At 48.7% G+C, this 19,448-nt stretch overlaps 1 protein-coding gene across 3 annotated transcripts; it reads left to right on the top strand.

Moving 5' to 3' along the window:
* Positions 1-486: 486 nt before the first annotated feature.
* Positions 487-16,873, top strand: plcb2 (phospholipase C, beta 2). Of its 3 annotated transcripts, none has more exons than XM_047018242.1 (32): positions 487-572; positions 683-760; positions 1,559-1,627; positions 2,876-3,016; positions 3,436-3,515; positions 3,833-3,886; positions 4,011-4,086; positions 4,238-4,338; positions 4,479-4,645; positions 4,974-5,120; positions 5,362-5,519; positions 5,799-5,881; positions 6,051-6,135; positions 6,455-6,647; positions 6,846-6,928; positions 7,078-7,174; positions 7,322-7,406; positions 7,811-7,935; positions 8,676-8,827; positions 9,428-9,592; positions 9,711-9,810; positions 10,268-10,372; positions 10,593-10,654; positions 10,815-10,896; positions 11,013-11,519; positions 11,690-11,873; positions 12,529-12,664; positions 13,625-13,689; positions 14,120-14,179; positions 14,382-14,439; positions 15,491-15,574; positions 16,564-16,873. In XM_047018242.1, the coding sequence occupies exons 1-32, from the start codon at positions 489-491 to the stop codon at positions 16,732-16,734; spliced, it is 3,837 nt and encodes a 1,278-aa protein (XP_046874198.1). In that variant the 5' UTR covers positions 487-488; the 3' UTR covers positions 16,735-16,873. The 3 variants fall into 3 exon arrangements, with proteins under 3 accessions (XP_046874198.1, XP_046874197.1, XP_046874199.1); XM_047018241.1 differs by having other exon boundaries at positions 15,488-15,574; XM_047018243.1 differs by lacking the exon at positions 2,876-3,016 and having other exon boundaries at positions 15,488-15,574.
* The last annotated feature ends 2,575 nt before the right edge of the window (positions 16,874-19,448 follow it).

The raw sequence follows: 19,448 nt of genomic DNA, 5'->3' as shown, positions 1-19,448 counted from the left end.
ATCTGTGACATGTGTTTTGGGCCTGTGATTGAGTTTGTTAAATGCTCCCTCAATGCAGGGAGGAAGTGTAGAAACAAACAACGTGCCCAGCAGATTATTATTTACACTATAGCTCACGCTTTGAATTAAGTGATCCTCAGACACTTGCCCCAAACACAGGTGTGTCTTATCAAACAGGTAACAATGATATTTCTAAATTGACAACTCATTCAAATCATAAATGAACATTCAGCCCCAGCCAATCAGTGAGGTTTCCAGTCAGCAAGTCCTGTCAGCCAGATCATGTTTGTTTTCATTGCCAGTCATTTGCAATGCATATGGGGTGCCTCCTCCCAGTGTCTATATCCCTGAGTGTAGGTATCACACATTCCTCCCAGCCCCAGAGAGCAGCAGATACAGGGAGGATCCTGACGAGGAGGACCTCTTCAGACTGAAGTCTCCGAGCTGGTGTTTGATGAAGAGTAGGACAGGGAAGGACGGCCAGCAACATGGACAAGAGACGCTACATCCTGGAGCCCCCTGAGGTGAAGGACTACCTGCTGAAGGGAGACAGGTTCACCAAATGGTCCGAGGTAAGAAGACCTGATGGTCCACCTACAAAGACAAAACCAACATTGTTCAGTTTGACAACATTGTGAAGTACAACACTTCAGTACGTTTAAATGTCATTTTCTAAACTCAGGAGTCCACAAAAACTGTTACTGTAACCATGAAAATGGACCCTAAGGGCTATTACCTCTACTGGACCAACCAGAGCAAGGTAAGACAAAGTATTTGTTTTTATTCTTTTGCCTTTTTTGGCTTTATTAAATCGATGGAGACGGTTGGAGGGAGACAGGAAAGCTGGGAAGACATGCAGGAAACTCCCTGAGACGGATTTGAACCTGCATCCCTGTTTCACTACAAACTTACGTAAACTCACAGATGGATCAAGTAAATGTATGTATCAAAGTTAAGAAATACATCTTTAGTCTGGTTGTTTACCAACCAAAACATCCCATGAAGAGTCCTTCCTTCTGGGTCACACCGTAAAGTAGACTCCCTGTGACTGCTGTTGGGGCCTGACTGTGTCCAGAACACACCGTGTGTTTCCAGCTGGGCGTCACAGCGTGCTGTGGGAGGCCTGGAGGACAGTCACAGAGTCAGGGTCCTAGCAGCCTAGTGGAGGGGGGTTTGAATGGCACCGATGTGGGTTACCAGGCTTCCACGCTGCACTGCAGAACTCACAACCATCCAGGCTGAGAGCTCTCTCTCATCTCCTCATCTATCATCTATCCTCTACTTCAGCCTGCTGTACATTTGGCCAACAACCAAAGAAATTTCAATCACACAAGTGTCTTCTGTGTGTTGACAATCACAGCCAGCAGCTAGCATGATTCCGTACGGTGTACATTAGATTTGGCTAAAGCCTGGACCGCCTGCAGGGCCTATGATAGTGGACTGCCATTGTGTCTTCCATTGTGTAATCCTACTGTCGTCATTGTAAATAACGCTAGATAGCCAGTGTTTATGATGGGCTGTTGTGTGTGCTGTCCTTGATTGCTGTCTTGTTTCCTAGGAGACAGAGTTTCTAGACATCCAAACCATCCGAGACACCAGATCAGGGAAATATGCCAAACTTCCTAAAGTGAGTACTGTTATAGAAGAGTCATACGGACTATTATCTGTGTTCTGATCCAGTTCAGCTCATCCAGAGGCAGTTTGACTGACCTCCTGACCTCAGCTCTTAGTGAACTCTCTGGTTGTGTGGTCTGTCTTGCATTTGCATTGCAAAAGGCACAAAAATGATCTCTGTCATTCTCTCTCACTCACTCTCACCCACTCACCCCCCCCCCCCCCCACACACACACACACACACACACACACACACACCACTTATGATATGATTGCAGTGTGTGAATGCAGCTCTGTGTCTTTGGTGGGTTTGGCTGTGAGCTGATGGAGGTTGACAGTTTGAATTTCTTATGCTGGCTCCCGCTCAGAGCTGTCTCCACAGAGAACACCAGGATGCAGCCCCCCCCCCAACCCAGGGTTCAAAGGTCACATCTAGTCCATGGGGAGCGGAGACAAATCCATCCTCTTTCAGATAGAGACACCCATTTACCAGAAAGCATTTTACTAGACTCCACCATCCACCATCATTTTTCACCAACTAAAGGCTTTAGTGTGATAGATGTATGATGTTGGAGGGCTGTGGAAGTCTCTGGTCTTTCTGTGTGTGATGTAATGTTGCTGCGCTGAGGGGGTGGTGTTTGCATGCATATTTGCCTGCATGGTCAAGCTTCTGCTCCCAGACACCCTGTCTATGGAAAACACAGGCTGGAGACAGCACATCTAAACACAGGCACAGCACATCTAAACACAGGCACAGCACATCTAAACACAGGCACAGCACATCTAAACACAGACACAGCACATCTAAACACAGGCACAGCACATCTAAACACAGGCTGGAGACAGCACATCTAAACAAAGACACAGCACATCTAAACACAGGCACAGCACATCTAAACACAGGCACAGCACATCTAAACACAGGCACAGCACATCTAAACACAGACACAGCACATCTAAACACAGGCTGGAGACAGCACATCTAAACACAGACACAGCACATCTAAACACAGGCTGGAGACAGCACATCTAAATACAGGCTGGAGATAGCACATCTAAACACAGGCACAGCACATCTAAACACAGACACAGCACATCTAAACACAGCACATCTAAACACAGACACAGCACATCTAAACACAGACACAGCACATCTAAACACAGGCACAGCACATCTAAACACGGGCACAGCACACCTAAACACTTTAATCTGAAAACAGTTTTCCCAACACCTTCCTCTGTTTGCTCCTCGTTTCATCAGCACCCAAAGGTCAGGAATGTGTTCAACCTGGACTTCCCAGACAGTCACCATCTGGCCAAAACCTTGACCATTGTTTCAGGTCCAGACATGGTCAATCTGACCTACCACAACTTCTTTGCCTACAAAGAGAAAGTGACGCAGGTAATATACTCTCGTTTATTGACAAACTCTTATCATCCTGCCCTTTATGACCATAGCTCCAATAATGAGGCCTTTCCATAGTACAGCAACATAACATTTCCTCATTTATCTCACTTTCTCCAATAAGGCTCCCTGCGTCATTGCTCTCTTTATGGGTTGGTTTATGACTCCAATATCAACATTTAATCAACTGTGATGCACACTGACTGACTGGGTTGTGTGTTACAGTAAGAGTCAACGTCAATGTGACTGAGGCCGTAATCGTTCCATCGCCCTCTAGTGGCGGTTAACATGAATGTTTTTCACAACAGTTTATACAGTACACGCGGTATTAGGGTAAACGGTATGACATCACATCTTTGAATAATGCAACGTGTGAACTACAGGGATAGTGTTTCTCGTGTGTTTACTGATTACAGAACTGGGCTGATGATATCCTGGCCATAGCCTACAACCCTCAGAGAAACAACTCGTGCAGACAAGTCTTCCTGGACAAAATGTGAGTGATACCGTCAGTCAGCACATAGCGGGACCTGTTTACTTATTAATGAGTTACTGTGGTAGACAGTAGTATCAACTTGAGAGGGTACAATATCTGGGGGCAGTTATATATATTTTTCATATAGCATTCACAGTTTACAAGCTAAAATAAAATAAATTAATAGAAAGTCAAATTTACGTGTAAATAGTATCAACTCGGAAACTAAATAATGTTTATTTTTTTTATTTTTACTGTTGTCTAATGAGCTACTGAACAAAGACAAGCACACACAAAAAAACCATGATTATAATACATTTACCTCATATTTCTCCAAGGTATGTTCGCATCTCTCTTCACACCAACAAGGATGGCAAGATCCCTGTCAAACAGTAAGCCACACCACGTACTGCTGGATAACATTTAAACGAGCTGGTAAAAGTTGACAAATCAATCGTTTTTTTCCTCATCATGAGCGTTGAAGAAGTGTGCCTCTATCCTGCCTTCCTTCCTCAGTATTTACAAAATGTTTCCTGCTGACAAGAAGCGAGTGGAGAGTGCCCTGTCCTCGGCCCACCTCCCCAAAGGGAAGGTCAGAGCAGAGAGCTTTCAGTCCCAAACCGTTTTAGATTATTGAACAAAGCCGCTGAGCTCAAGAGCAGCGATGCATCGCTGTGTATTTGAAAGCACATCTGAGTGTGATGGCTGTGGTTGTTGTGGTGTTGTTGTGGTGTTGTTGTCAGGGCGACACCATGAAGCCGGACGTCTTCACCGAAGCTGCCTTCAAGTCCTTCCTGATGAACCTGTGTCCTCGACCAGAAATCTACGAGATCTTCACCTCCTAGTGAGTGTTTCTCTCCAACACATTCCCATCCTCAGAGGTCTGTGCTTCCAGCTCTGGTGCTCGTCTCACAGGCAGTCTGAGAGGGAGGACTGAGCTGGGAGCTGCTGATTGGATGACGGCTGACTGTGTGTTCCCCTCAGCTCTGCCAAGGCCAAGCCCTACATGACCAAGGACAGCCTGGCCAAGTTCATCAACGAGAAGCAGCGTGACTGTCGGCTGAACGAGGAGCTGTTCCCCCGGACCAGGCCGGACCAGGTCAAGGCCCTCATAGAGAAGTACGAGCCATGCTCCTCCAACGCCAACCGAGGTGAGATGCAGCTCCTGCAGGACAGCCGACTAGGCGGAAGAAAGATATAATGATTGTCAGAGAAATTGATGATTGATTAACGTTAACAAACAGAAAATGTGATCATTATTAGTTTTAAATAGGGTGGTCAAATGTTCTGTGTTTATTGAGAGACTACATGTCTCAAAACAGCAGGTTTTTCATCTACTTTCTGTGGTTAAATGTGGGTATTATTTTGCACGTCTGGTTTGATGCTAACTGTATTTCATTGGCTTTGAACTTCTCTGAACCTGTATGCTGCAGAATGACAAAGTTAAATCTAATCTAAAGAACCTGTGTGTTTCCTCAGGTCAGATATCTCCCGAAGGCCTCCTGTTCTACCTGCTGGGCACTGAGACCTCTGTGGTGATCCTGGACAAGCTGGCTCGCTGCCAGGACATGAACCAGCCTCTTCCTCACTACCTCATCAAGTCCTCCCACAACACCTACCTGACAGGTCAGAGGTCAACCTAGCCAGGACCCTCAGGAAGGTCTTTGCACCTGCCTGCTGTCAGAACCAAACCTGTTGACTTTCCCTCCCCTCCTTAACATGGTAGATATTGTTGATGTGGACAGTAGATGATGGGGGGGTTAGGACTCGACACACAAGACACAAGAACTCCAATGTCCAATGTACCTCGTCACAACTGGCAAATGAAGCTAAAACTCTCTGCGTCGCTCCTCTCGTCTCCATTCAGCCGGTCAGTTTTCCGGCGTTTCGTCCCCTGAGATGTACCGCCAGTGTCTGCTGGCAGGGTGTCGCTGTCTGGAGTTGGACTGCTGGAAGGGGAAACCCCCAGAGGAGGAGCCAATCATCACCCACGGCTTCACCATGACAACAGAGATCCTGTTCAAGGTGGGCGTCGGTGACGAGCCTCTGCTGTCGACCTTAGATGACCTGACACACATTCAGCTAACGCATCTCTTCACCACCACAGAAAACATCTCTACAAATCATGCAAACAAAATACATCATTTTCTAACTGCGGCATTGAGTCTCGTGATGAGCAGACTTTTGTGAGCCGTGATTCCCAGTTCTGTCACAGGATTGGACAGTGTTCTCCACTTGTTCAGGAAGAGTAGATTGTTTTTACCTGCAGGTCACACTGGGTCTTCTCCCGTGTGTGTTTGACAGGATGTGATCGAAGCCATTGCTGAGAGTGCCTTCAAGACTTCCCAGTATCCTGTCATCCTGTCCTTTGAGAACCACGTGGACTCGTAAGAAACAGAAACCCAACTTCACGCTAAATCTTTCACCTCACATCCAACTGACGTATCCTCCCCAATCCACATCCAGTTTTCACTGCCACTATCTGCATATGGATCATTATTTGACTGAGCCTTCCACTAAGACAGTAGATGATCCTGTGCTGTTGTGGTGTGCCAGGGTGAAGCAACAGGAGAAGATGGCCAACTACTGTAAGACCATATTTGGAGACGCTCTGCTGACAGACCCCCTGGACAAGTACCCTGTGAGTCCAACCACACAGACCCTCATCCACACCCTCCACCACACAGACAACGCTCTCCTCACCTGGAGCGCTGTTCCACTCCGCTCACGTCCTCAGTCCAGTCACGCCTGCTGAGGCCTGTGACCTCAACACCTCAGACTGTGTTTCATCACAGTCAGATCTGATCCCCTTGTGTTTCTGTCCACCTGGTTTATGTGGACAGCGAACCTGTTCACCTTCTCCAGAGAGAGAGGGGGACGTGTGAACGTATGCATGTGCGTCTGTAGCCTCTACATGACAAACTGTTCTCTTCTCTGTGTGTGTGTGTGTGTGTGTGCAGCTGAAGCCAGGACAGCAGATGCCCAGCCCAGCAGAGCTCATGGGGAAGATTCTGATCAAGAACAAGAAAGGAAGTCATGAGAAACCCAGCCAGAACAGCCCAAAGAAGACCCCACCACCCGACCAGAACACGTTGGCTCCTGCTGCGGACCCCAGCCAGCCTCCACCCCCCGCCTCCACCCAGGAGGGCCAAGGTGAGATGTAGAACACGTCAAATGTTCATCACATCACGCTGGTGTTGTTTTGTTGTGGTTGAATGGCTCAATAAGCAGTAGTTGAGCTGCTGCAGTAACAGTACATTACTGGTAGATTGATTGTGTTGTTTTGGTGACCTAGTAATGGGTTAGTTTTCTTGTATTGATTGTGAAGGGTGATTGATGTTTGTGTGACAGAGGGCGAAGGGCCTTCGGAGGAGACGGAGGAACAGGAGGACCTGGACGAGCAGGATGAGGAAAAGATGAAGAACTCGGATGAGGTAAGATAAGAAAACCTTTTTGTCCATAAAATGTACGTGGAAATTTGAGGAAGAATCGAATGTAGAGGAAGAAAACAAGGACTGTTGTACTACTGCAAGTTTTCTTCTGAGTTTGTAGTCTTTTCAGAGTTTTGCTTGCTTCCTGCTAGGGGACAGCGGGACAGGAAGTGACGGCGTATGAGGAGATGTCTGCCCTGGTCAACTACATCCAGCCCAACAAATTCATTTCTTTTGAGAACGCCAAAAGTGAGTTTGAAAGTGAAAACGTTCTTTTAAATTCAGGAAAGATTCTCCATGTGCAGTCAGGGAGAATACTCATCTTGAGTCAGTTGGTCATATCATGCAAGTTACAAACTGATAAATACTTCTTATTTCTTGATTTACGTTAAACAGAGAAGAACAGGAGCTATTCCATGTCATCCTTTGTGGAGACGAAAGGAGAGAGTTTGATCTCCAAATCTGCTGTTGAGTTTGTTGAGTATCTTTTGACACTGTTTCTTAGATGCAGTAGTTTACTTTTACACATTGTACAAATGTAACCATAACAACCCCATGCCAGTTATTTTACAAATACAAATATTAAAATAGAGAACATTTAGTCTAGATATAATCCTAATCCAGACTGTTCGGGTGTAACAGAAGGTTAGATGTTTCCTAATGCAGACTGTTCAGGTGTAACAGAAGGTTAGATGTTTCCTAATCCAGACTGTCCAGGTGTAACAGAAGGTTAGATGTTTCCTAATCCAGACTGTTCAGGTGTAACAGAAGGTTAGATGTTTCCTAATCCAGACTGTTCAAGTGTAACAGAAGGTTAGATGTTTCCTAATCCAGACTGTTCAGGTGTAACAGAAGGTTAGATGTTTCCTAATCCAGACTGTCCAGGTATAATAAGCGTCAGATGAGCAGGATCTATCCTAAAGGAACCAGGATGGACTCCTCCAACTACACTCCCCAACTGTTCTGGAACGCCGGCTGCCAGATGGTGGCGCTAAACTACCAAACCATGGGTATTTCTGCCCCTATTTACTTCTTCTCTGCTTTCCATATACACTATTTGCACGTCGCTTTGGATAAAAACGTTTGCTGACTACTGAAAATGTAAGTTAAACATTTCAATGTGTTTTGTGTAAAGAATATTATCAGAGATGGCCAAAGTACACACATCCTTCACTCAAGAAGAACATTTTTCAAAACTTTTTTTTTCCAAACAGGTTTTTCCAAACAGGTTTTTCCAAACAGTTTTTCGAAAATATTTTTTCACACACAAGATGACACAAATAAGTTTTTTCAGAACTTATTTTTCCTTTTTTTAGTTTTTTAAACCTTTCAAAAAAAATAATATTGATCATGCCACCAAATACAGATTACTAACTAAAGTACAGAGCCTGGCTTGAAAATGTAAGAAGAAGAAAGTATAGATATTTGTGTAAATAAATTAAGGAGTGAAGGATTTTCAGAAAAACAAATAGTGAAGGAAAGTACTGATACCAGAATAATCTACTTCAGTACAGTTACGAAGAATTTGTACTTCATTACTTCCCATCTCTGATTATGATTGAGTGTTACGTAGACGTAACCGTTTAAGTGAACTTTTCTGAGTTCTCCACTAGGGGTCAGTGTTGTACTGACACGACTGGTGCAGCAAGATCCATCCTGGACATGAAACATGTCATCGCCTCAAAGGAAACGCATGGACTCTGAACATGATTTCTGTTATTTCTCTGATTCCTTCTGGATTGCTTGCCAGATTTCCCCATGCAGCTGAACATGTCTGTGTTTGAGTTCAACGGGAGATCAGGTTATCTCCTGAAGCATGACGTCCTTCGACGCAGCGACAAGAAGTTTGACCCCTACTCTGACAGAATAGACACCATTGTTGCCAACACGCTGACCATCAAGGTAGGTTGAGTGTTACACAGACTGTCTCCATGCAACAAGCCCACACATGTTCTGGGTTCCTCTGAGAGAGTCTTTGGGAGTGAATATGATTGTTGGTCCGATAACGATCATGTAAAAATGCAACCAGGCCCATTTTCTCTGGTTGAATTCATTTATTAAAGAGGTTGTTTGTGGCTGTGGGCTATGTTCCCTCCACTCGAGAGCACAAGAACCTTGAGCTCTGTGTGACTTCGTTTTTCTGATTGTGTGGGAGTTTGAGTGTGTGTACATACATGTGTGTGTGTGAGTCTTTGTGTGTGTGTGAATCTGTGTGTGTGAGAGTCTGTGCGTGTGTGTATGTGTTAAGCTTGGCTGAGGCTGTAGAGTCACATTCTGGCAAACAGTTTCTAGAAGCTTCCTAGAAAAACGGATCCTGACAGCCTCTAAAGGCCCCCCCACACGGCCCTCCCACAAGGCCCCCCCACACGGCCCCCCCCACATGGCCCCCCCCCACAAGGCCCCCCCACATGGCCCCCCAGGGTACCAGCTGTGCTGTGGAGGGGCAGGCCTCACGTGTGTCCGTCTGTAGGCAGGTCAGTGATCCTTTCACCTCGTCCTCAGATCTATTCTGGCCAGTTCCTGTCTGACAAGAGCGTGAAGACAGGTGTGGAGGTGGAGGTCATAGGGCTGCCAGGTGACCCCAAGAAGAAGTACCGCACCAAGTGGTCCGCCACACCAAACGCCATAAACCCAGTGTGGAACGAGGAACCTTTTGTTTTTGAGAAGGTGTGTGTAATATGTTGTGTTCCTGGTATCTTAGCTGTCAGATGTGTTATCAGTAGTGATGCAGTATTTGTTGTTATTGTTGTTGATGATGATGATGTTGTCGTCATCGCGTGAGCAGGTCTTGTTGCCTGACATGGCCCACCTCAGGATCGTGGTTCACGAGGAGAACGGCAAGTTTCTGGGGCACCGGATCATCCCCATCGAGGTCCTGCAGTCAGGTGAGCTGAACACCGGGTCGGCAGCACCAAATAACCCCCAGCCCCCCCCACCTTCCAGCCCCCCCCACCTTCCAGCCCCCACCTTCCAGCCCCCCCCACCTTCCAGCCCCCCGCCTTCCAGCCCCCCCACCTTCCAGCCCCCACCTTCCAGCCCCCCCACCTTCCAGCCCCCACCTTCCAGCCCCCACCACCTTCCAGCCCCCACCTTCCAGCCCCCACCGCCCTCCAGCCCCCCCCGCCTTCCAGCCCCCCACCTTCCAGCCCCCCACCTTCCAGCCCCCACCTTCCAGCCCCCACCTTCCAGCCCCCACCTTCCCTCCCCTAAGGTCTCTGCTTGATAACCTAATGGAGCCAGACCATGACACTGTCTTCATCTCTCTATGTCGTGGACGTGTGTGTGGTGTGTGTGTGTGTGGTGTGTGTGGTGTGTGTGTGTGGTGTGTGTGTGTGCCCGCAGGCTTCCAGCACATCTGCCTGCGCAGTGAGAGCAACATGCCGCTGTCTCTGCCAGCACTGTTTGTGTACATTGAGGTCAAGGACTACATCCCTGCTGCTTTCGCAGGTGATCTATCCCCAGCGTCACCACGGAAACAGCACCCAGCAGCACAACTACTCTACTGGTTGTGGGGGGACGCGGGATGGGTCTTCTGTAGTGGGAGTCTAGATAGAACAGTAACATGAGGGGCTCAGCATCAGCCTGGTCGTGGAAACAAATGTTTGGATTCACCACTTTATAGATCATGGAGAAACTGATTTCTGATTATGCATGTTCTGTGTGTCAGACTTTACAGACGCCCTGTTTAATCCAACAAAGAATTCGGAGAAGTCGACCAAGACACAGGAGGTAAATCTCTAGAGTGAAATATTACCTGTGAGATTCCCTTCCACATGTAAAACAAACGATGCTTGGCCTCCATATGTAAAAGTATGACAGCATTAATGTCTTGCTGGATAATGATTAAGCTTGTTAGGTTGTGATGTGTGACCCTGTCTTGTGCCCCTAGTCTGCGGACTACGTCAGTCCGTACGAGTTGCCTCTCGTGGCCCAAACACTTACTGACAAAGCTCCAACTGCAGCAACACCAGGTAGCAGGCGTTCAGAGAGCGAGAGACTGTTCATTCTGAGATTCAACACTTCAGTGTGACCTGAGGTAACAGTTAGACATCAACGTTTCCTGACTGATGTCTCTTTATTAAACTAGAGCCCAACGCTCCAGCTGCCGCCAGCCCAGAGGAGGATAACGTTAAGATCCCAGAGGACCAGATCCCCTCTCCTGCCCCAGAGGAGAACCTTCCGGAGGCTGCAGAACCCAACATGGCCTCAGATTCTCCCCAGGACAACCTCCCTGCAGAACCCAATGGAGAACCTGACCCCACTCCCAGAACCGAGGAACCGCATGTGGACCCCATTCCTGATCCTGCCTCCGAACCAGGAAGCACCACACCTGAGCCCCTCCCTGATGCTAGCCCCTCCCCTGATAGTGGACAGACAATCGCAGCCAATGAACCATCCCCTCAATCTGAAGCTTCTCCCACCAGCATCCCTGACTCCACCCCAAACAGCGAGCCTGTCTCAGAGGACACACCCACCCCAAACAGTGACCTTGTGTCGGAGGACAAACCCACCCCAGAGAACGTTCCAGACACCGACACGAGTGTGGCTTTTGTCCCTGCTGCACCTGACCCCACGGAACCAGAATCCAGCGCAGGTAAATACTGTCGTCCACACACCTTCCCTTGATCTCATGCAGCACTGAGCTGCTCTCTTCACCCGCCTGTGGAGACGCGTTCAGAACCTCAGAGATCAGCACCTGCCACACAAACACAGATGCAATGTCAGCACGTGTGTTCTGACGGGCGAGAGTGTTTGTCTTTCCAGAGCTCGTCACCGTGACCCCTGAGGAGCTGATTCAGCACAAGAGCTTCCTGAAGGTGACCAGGAGGCAGGAGAAGGACCTGAAGGAGCTGGACAGGAAGTTCCAGAAGAAGGAGGAGGAGCTACTGCAGAAGTACGCAGACACCTTCAAAAACCTGAAGAAGAAGAACTCGCTGAAGAAGAAAGAGTGAGACATTGCTATCCTTTCCCTGTCAGCCTGTTTTGTTACTCGTCCGTGAATGAGAGCTAGCTCACACAGCACGTTATTCACTTGCTCATCATGTTGTTGTGGGGTTTCAGTAGTGAGAGTATATTTAGAGTACCAATAATTAGATTTGGAGAGAATTAGAATATTCCTTGGCCAATGTATTTTTCGATATAAAAAAGGAAACTGAAATCGAATGGTTAAAATAACCCAGAGTGAAGAGATATTTTATACAAGTAGCTACAATCAGCCCTGGTTGTTCTGTAACTAGTATCCAGCAAGCTCAGTTTGAGATATCATTTAATATTAAGCAATGACCACGAATGTAATGCCTAAACTAAACGTTTGATGAATTGTTTGCAACAGTCTGCTTTGCAAATACATTGACAAACACCTGAGAAGTTGAGAGCTTAAAGCAAAGTCATACAGATCATGCAACGACAAAATTTAACACCATGTTCAACTTTCAGGTTTATTGCCATTTGCAACAAGTAAAATGACATTGGAATGTTTTGGTCCTGGTTCTCAAAACAGTTCTGAACCTATAAGAAACAATGGAACCCTGTAATAAAGAGGTCCTGATCCTATGGGAGCTCCATGTCCTGTCCAGCCTCCTCACAGTGTGTGTCTGCTCCAGGGGGGAGGGAGACGTGCCGGACGGCGCCCCAGGGAAGGTGCGGGAGCACAAGGAGAGGCTGCAGGTGGAGCTGCGGACTCTGAGGATGGAGAAGATGGACCAGACAAAGAGGAGGAAGGAGCAGAACGCCACAGAGGTAGCTAGCCGGAGCAAGGACCCCTGTCACACCCACTTCCTGTCACACACACTTCCTGTCCCACACACTTCCTGTGATGCCCACCCGCCCTGCCCCACCCACTTCCTGTCACATCCACTTCCTAATAACGTAAAATATGCCGCCCCCCTCCCTTTTTATTAAGAAAATAATATTTAACTCAGTTATTGACAAAAGCTGGCCCACCGATATTGGAAAGTAGACCTATGACTCTGTTCTGCTTAGTATGAGAATCCGTACATTTTAGGTTTATACTTCCAAATGTGTAGAAAACGTGTGTTAGGCTCTGATCAAAATGAGACTTCAGGATTCTCTTTTTCCCCTTGGGACACTACATCTTTGAAATTATTTGAGACATTTAAACATCAGTCTTTTGACATGTTCTTTGTCCAGAATGCTTGAGCTGGTCAGGTGAGACAAGACTGGACTCTGATTGATTTACCAGCTCAAATCCAAAAGCCCCCCCCCCCCCACACCCCCCCACCCCCCCCCCCCCCCCCCCCCCCCCCCCCCCCCCCCACACACACCGCCCCCCCCCCCTCCCCGTGCTCCTCTCTCTCTCCGGCCAGGGGCGAGCAGCCAGTATGGATTATCCATCACAGTCAGCTGCTCTGGGGCTCTTAGCATAAGAGGTGGATCTGCATGAGATTGAGAGGTCAATCAGGTAATTTTCTCTGGGTCGCAACCTCTCCGGTCAGAGCGTGGACAGCTGGGTGACTCTGACGGAGGCCTCTCTCCTGCAGGCCAGAGAGCACACTAACATGTTCTGGAGGTCTGAACAGGGGGACTTCACTGTCAATTACTTTAAACACGGATACTCAACACATACTTCCTGGGTGATGGCTGCAATTTACACCTCAGTTGAAACTTCCTGTCAGCTTGATTTGTTGTGGTTTTGTTCATCCTGTTCGTGACACCTGTTTCCTGTTTCCTGGGTGACAGCAACTGGCCAAGCTGTTGGAGATGGCCATGGAGAGACACAGTATGGAGTTGAGGCAGCTGGAGAGGTGTGAACACGCACTCACACCACGATGACTGGCAGTGACACACCAGAGGGAAATGTCCGCATGAGTGTTGCTGTGCTGAGGGAGAGTGGGCAGCAGATTTAGACAATCAAATCATGTATGTGAAGCACTGTGCAGGCCAGTGTGTTGATTTCTGCGTGCATGCATGATTGGGTGTGTGTGAGTGTGTGTGTGTGAGAGTGTGTGTGTGTGTGTTCTTCACTGGCAGATGGTTATTTAAGAGCAGCCATTAGCCTCAGGTGTTCAAACAACAGTGCTAGGGATAAGGCTGTGCTTCTCTCACAGCTGTCTGACTGGACAGTTTAACAACACGCCCTTCTTGAATAACCAACTTGAAAGGGTCTGGTCACGTGTCCAGAAGGCTGTGTTATGTGCTAGAGCTGTGGTGTAACGTTTTTTTGTGGTTTTTCAGCCAAACCAAGGACACCAAGAAGAAAAGTGTGACAAAGCGCAGCGGATCTGACAAGGCGAGGTAACCGTCCCCTCAGCCTAAACGCTCTCCCGCTCAGCCGCCAGGGCGGCATGTTTAATACAACTCAGCACATTCCAAACAACATTTCTTCAACCTCACGCTCGTTCAAGCATCTACAACAGACTGAACAACAACAATAACATACAAGAGACTGAGTCTAGACAGAGCCCACGCATTAAGACCGTCTCTCTTTTCCACGTAGACTCAGACGAGCGATGAGCTGCGAGGTGCTGGAAGACTCTGCCCAGACAGACTCTGGGGTGAGTGGGGGTCTGAACCAAACACTCCTTGGAGCTCCGTGTCTGTCCGGGGGCCCCGCTAAGAGATTTGTGCCCCAAGAAGTGATTGCCATCCCCCCCTCCCCTCCCTGTCTCCCCCCCCCATCTTGGTTCTGTTTTTCCATTCACCAAATGTTCATTCCGAGCATTTCCAGAGTCCCTCTCTCCATCAGGGCTTTGGGTAGTCAGTCCCAGGAAGTCCTCAGGTCCGCAGGATGAACAGTTCCCATGGTGACCCCTGCCATCTTTTCTCTGGTGGCTCTCACAGAGAGTAACTATGGTTACCGTGCGATAGAGAAGCACTCGGGAAACTGAACACACAAAGCCAGTCACGTGATCTCTCGTGCTGTTGACACGTGCACGCACTCACATACACAGTATATACACACTGTATGTGCACACACTCACATTCACACACTGTATGTGCACACACAGCACAGATAGGAAAGCAGAGCGTCCTGTCCACGGCCTGTGATGATGCCTGTGATGACTCAGGCTGTTGACAGGTCACGTGAGGGTGAGTTGGCGGGTGGGGCTGTTCTCGTCCCCCAGAACGCTTCATCAAGACTCACATCAAGTGTGGGTCACAAGCCCACTGCCAGCGTGGTCAGCTGAGAGCTCGGAAACAGCAGGGCTGATTGGTAGTTCACCACCTTCAGCAACCCCTCATGATGCTGGTCCTGCCTGGGTGATCAGGCTGGAGGGCAGCATCAGGCTGGAGGGCAGCATCAGGCTGGAGGGCAGCATCAGGCTGGAGGGCAGCATCAGGCTGGAGGGCAGCATCAGGCTGGAGGGCAGCATCAGGCTGGAGGGCAGCATATTCTGGTGGTATTGATCCAATCTCAAGTTGCTGCTCCTGGGGCCACTCAGATGTAAAACGAGACACATGTTAACATGGAGGAACTTCTTTATAGACTCTCTTTCTCTCTCTGTCTCTCTGTCTCTCTCTCTCTCTCTCTCTCTCTCTCTCTGTGTCTGTCTCTCTCTCTGTCTTTCTCTTTGAAGTGTGACACGTGTTTTTTGTTCGTAGCAGACAACAGACAGCAGCCCTCAACAAGACTCTCTGGTGAAGCAACAGACCGCTAATCTGGAGAGGATCAAAGATGTAGCAAATCAGGTACACACACACGTTCACACACGCACACATACACACTCACACATACACACGCAAACATACACACTCACTCACACCATCTGATGAATCAACCAATGTACTATGTCATCTATGACACATCCAGAGGTTTTCGTTCCAAATGTACAGTTTGTGCCAACTGTAGTCCTTTACAAGGCAGCACATGACGATTGGCTCATATCTGCATGGTGACATGTTGGTGCAGCAGGGTGCACATGGCAGGCAGAACTGATACGGACACAAGAACGCCAGATGGTTGTGTTTCTGTTTGCACTCTGTGGTGGGAAAAAATGGTTTGAAATATTATTTGTCATCTCGGTTGGATTTAATGACATTTAACCGTTTGATAGCGACTGCTCCCAGAAAACCCCTGACAGGAAAAGAGGGAGGGACCAGGAGGGGGAGAGACCAGGAGGGGGAGAGACCAGGAGAGGGAGAGACCAGGAGGGGGAGAGACCAGGAGAGGGAGAGACCAGGAGGGGGAGAGACCAGGAGGGGGAGAGACCAGGAGAGGGAGGGACCAGGAGGGGGAGAGATCAGGAGAGGGAGGGACCAGGAGGGGGAGAGACCAGGAGGGGGAGAGACCAGGAGAGGGAGGGACCAGGAGGGGGAGAGACCAGGAGAGGGAGGGACCAGGAGAGGGAGAGATCAGGAAGGGGAGAGATCAGGAGAGGGAGAGACCAGGAGAGGGAGGGACCAGGAGGGGGAGAGACCAGGAGAGGGAGGGACCAGGAGGGGGAGAGATCAGGAGGGGGAGAGATCAGTACACTGAGGCTGTGGTCAGATATATGGCCCTGGAGACAAACAGACAGACCTCACAATCAACCTAACAACACAGTCAGACCTCACAATCAACCTAACAACACAGTCAGACCTCACACACACGCTAACCTTACTGCAATTCATATTTTCGTTCATTCATTTTTGATTTAATGTGATTCATTCATTCATTGTCACACCCCCACGGTCTTCAGCTGAACCAAGAGGCGCTGATGGAGCAGGCTGGGAAGATCAGGTCACTTCCTGCGGAGGTGAGGGAGGCGGTGAACGCATGCGTGGAGCCACACTTCCCCAGCCTGGTGGACGAGGGGGCGGGGCCTCCACAGGGGGGCGTCGGCTTCTACGGAGACGTTTTCCTGGGGTAGACACACGGGCCTCTCATCTAGTTATTATGTCTCTCTACCTTCTCTACACTCTTCACTTGACCCTCTTCCCCTGATCTCTCTCTCTCTCTCTTTCTCTGTCTCTCCCTCCCTCCCTCTCTCTCTCTCTCTCTCTCTCTCTCTCTCTCTCTCTCTCTGTCTCTGTCTCTCTCTCTGTCTCTGTCTCTGTCTCTGTCTCTGTCTCTGTCTCTCTCTCTCTCTCTCTCTCTCTCTCTCTCTCTCTCTCTCTCTCTCTCTCTCTCTCTCTCTCTTTCTCTCTCTCTCTTTCCCTCCCTCCCTCTCTCTCTCTGTCTCTCTCTGTCTCTCTCTCCCTCTCTCCTTCTCTCTCTCTCTCTCTCTCTCTCTCTCTCTCTCTCTCTCTCTCTCTCTCCCTCTCTCTCTCTCTCTCTCTCTCTCTCTCTCTGTCTCTCTCTCTCGGTGTCTCTCTCTCTCTTTGTCTCTCTCTCTTTCTTTGTGTCTCTCTCACTCTCTATCCTCTTTGTCCATTTCTGTCCTTATCTCTGTCCTCCAGGAGAGTGTGTTTATCTTGGTCAGTAGAAGACAGATTTGTGCAGTTTCCTTGGTTATTTTTATAGACCATGTTTTGGAGTTCTGTTACAATGTGTTTTTTTTGTGGGGCTTGGGTTGGCTGTAGTAAGTAAAGATATTAGGAATGTATTAATTTGCCTTCCCCTCTTTGAAACTGTTCAGAATTGACATGATACAGAGAGAGAACAGCATGTCATAAAATACGTTCTCACTGAATGAAGAAGGATGAGTAAGTGTGTTCCAGTTCAGTTGGTCTGGGTTCACTAATGATCCTCCCATACTCACTCATAAATGACTCATCGGGTAAAGCAGCGAGTCTTCCACTCCTTTAACTTTAAGGAACTTTTGTAGAAAAGTCCGATGTTTACGCTGTGATCTGCAGAGAGACGCTGGCCTGGGACCTGATGGTTCTGTCTGAAGAATGTCAGACCTGGATTTAGAGAGACTGATTTGGGTGTAAAACTGTCTAGTCAGTAATACTGTGTGTGTGTGTGTTTATTGCACAGATGTAATCAGATCTGTGATGTTATGTACCTCTTACCATGGGGGGCGCTAGGAAGGGGCTAGCAGGGGCTTCAGCACCCCCAACAGAGACCAAAGCACCCCAGTAGCACCCCAGTAGCACCCCAGTAGCACCCCAGTAGCCCCCCCAAAATGATTTCTGTAGAATCGTAGAATCGGATGTTACCTGTACGGCGTCTGACACGGAGCAGCTGATGTGTTTGCCTTGGATGCAGAGACGGCAGCTAGTACAACTGCAGTTCTGTTTAAATTAACATCAGGAGTGGCCACGTTTTGCTCATTTATTAGTAGTATCTATATATAATCTATATATAATATATATATAATTGCAGCTCCCCCTGTCGATGATCCAGCCCCCCTCAGCACCTGCCCCCCCCCCCTGCTTCTTATTTTATACTATTTATTTATTGATTGATTATTGTCATTTTTGTTTGTTTTTAATGCTTGACTTGAAGTGTCTTAGTAGTCACAACTGAACAGTCAACTTCTGATAATAAAACCATGAGAATGATTGGAAGTGTATCACCACTTCATGCATTCAGTTGTGTGTGTCTGTATGTCTGTGTGTCTGTGAGTGTCTAAGTGTACCATACTGTTGATACACACAGCTGTGTCATCAGGTTCAAATACTAAGAAAGCCTGAGGAGGGCTGGTCCATTATGGAGGCCTGAGGGGGGAGGGGCTGGTCCATTATGGAGGCCTGAGAGCATCTTCCTCCGTGAGACACGTGATGGCACAGCAGCTCAGAGCGCCCCGCGCTCGGCCATTTATAACCACAGACCTGTTGAGAACTGGAGTAGGGTTTTTTTAGCCTGTACTTTCAGCGGCAGGTAGAAAAGACACGTGTGTAAAGAGAATAAGCAATCTTTCTCTCTCTCTCCCTCTCTCTACCTCTCTCTCTCTCTAACCCTCTCTCTCTCTCTTCCTGTCAGCTCTGGATTGCAGCAATCTGCAGACAAAAGCATTAGTCAGTCATAACTCCACAGAATTACAGTGTTCTTTCTCAGAGTTAAGATTTTTCAAAGCCGGAAATGGATCAATCAGTCTTTCCAGAGGCAAAACAACTGAGGAGAGGAACGTAGAGTCGTTGAAGTCTGTAGCTGCTTGAGGAGACTGTCAGACGAGCCGAGAGCTGAGAGGGCCAGCTGGAGGAGGAGCCTCGGGCTGGAGGAGGAGCTTCGGGCTGGAGGAGGAGCCTCGGGCCGGAGGAGGAGCCTCGGGCTGCAGGTCACGTCACAGAAACACGACGTCTCCGTCCTCCTGTGAGCTGCAGACAAGGTGTTTATCACCCCCAGCAGCCGAGGCCCTGTCCTGTCTGCTCAGGGTCCTGTCTGCTCAGGGTCCTGTCTGCTCAGGGTCCTGTCTGCTCAGGGTCCTGTCTGCTCAGGGCCCTGTCCTGTCTGCTCAGGGTCCTGTCTGCTCAGGGTCCTGTCTGCTCAGGGCCCTGTCCTGTCTGCTCAGGGTCCTGTCTGCTCAGGGTCCTGTCTGCTCAGGGTCCTGTCTGCTCAGGGCCCTGTCCTGTCTGCTCAGGGCCCTGTCCTGTCTGCTCAGGGTCCTGTCTGCTCAGGGTCCTGTCTGCTCAGGGTCCTGTCTGCTCAGGGCCCTGTCCTGTCTGCTCAGGGTCCTGTCTGCTCAGGGTCCTGTCT

The sequence above is a fragment of the Hypomesus transpacificus genome, chromosome 3 (genome assembly GCF_021917145.1).
Source record: "Hypomesus transpacificus isolate Combined female chromosome 3, fHypTra1, whole genome shotgun sequence".
Classification (NCBI taxonomy): Eukaryota; Metazoa; Chordata; class Actinopteri; order Osmeriformes; family Osmeridae; genus Hypomesus; species Hypomesus transpacificus.
This window is presented reverse-complemented; position numbering and strand designations above follow the sequence as displayed.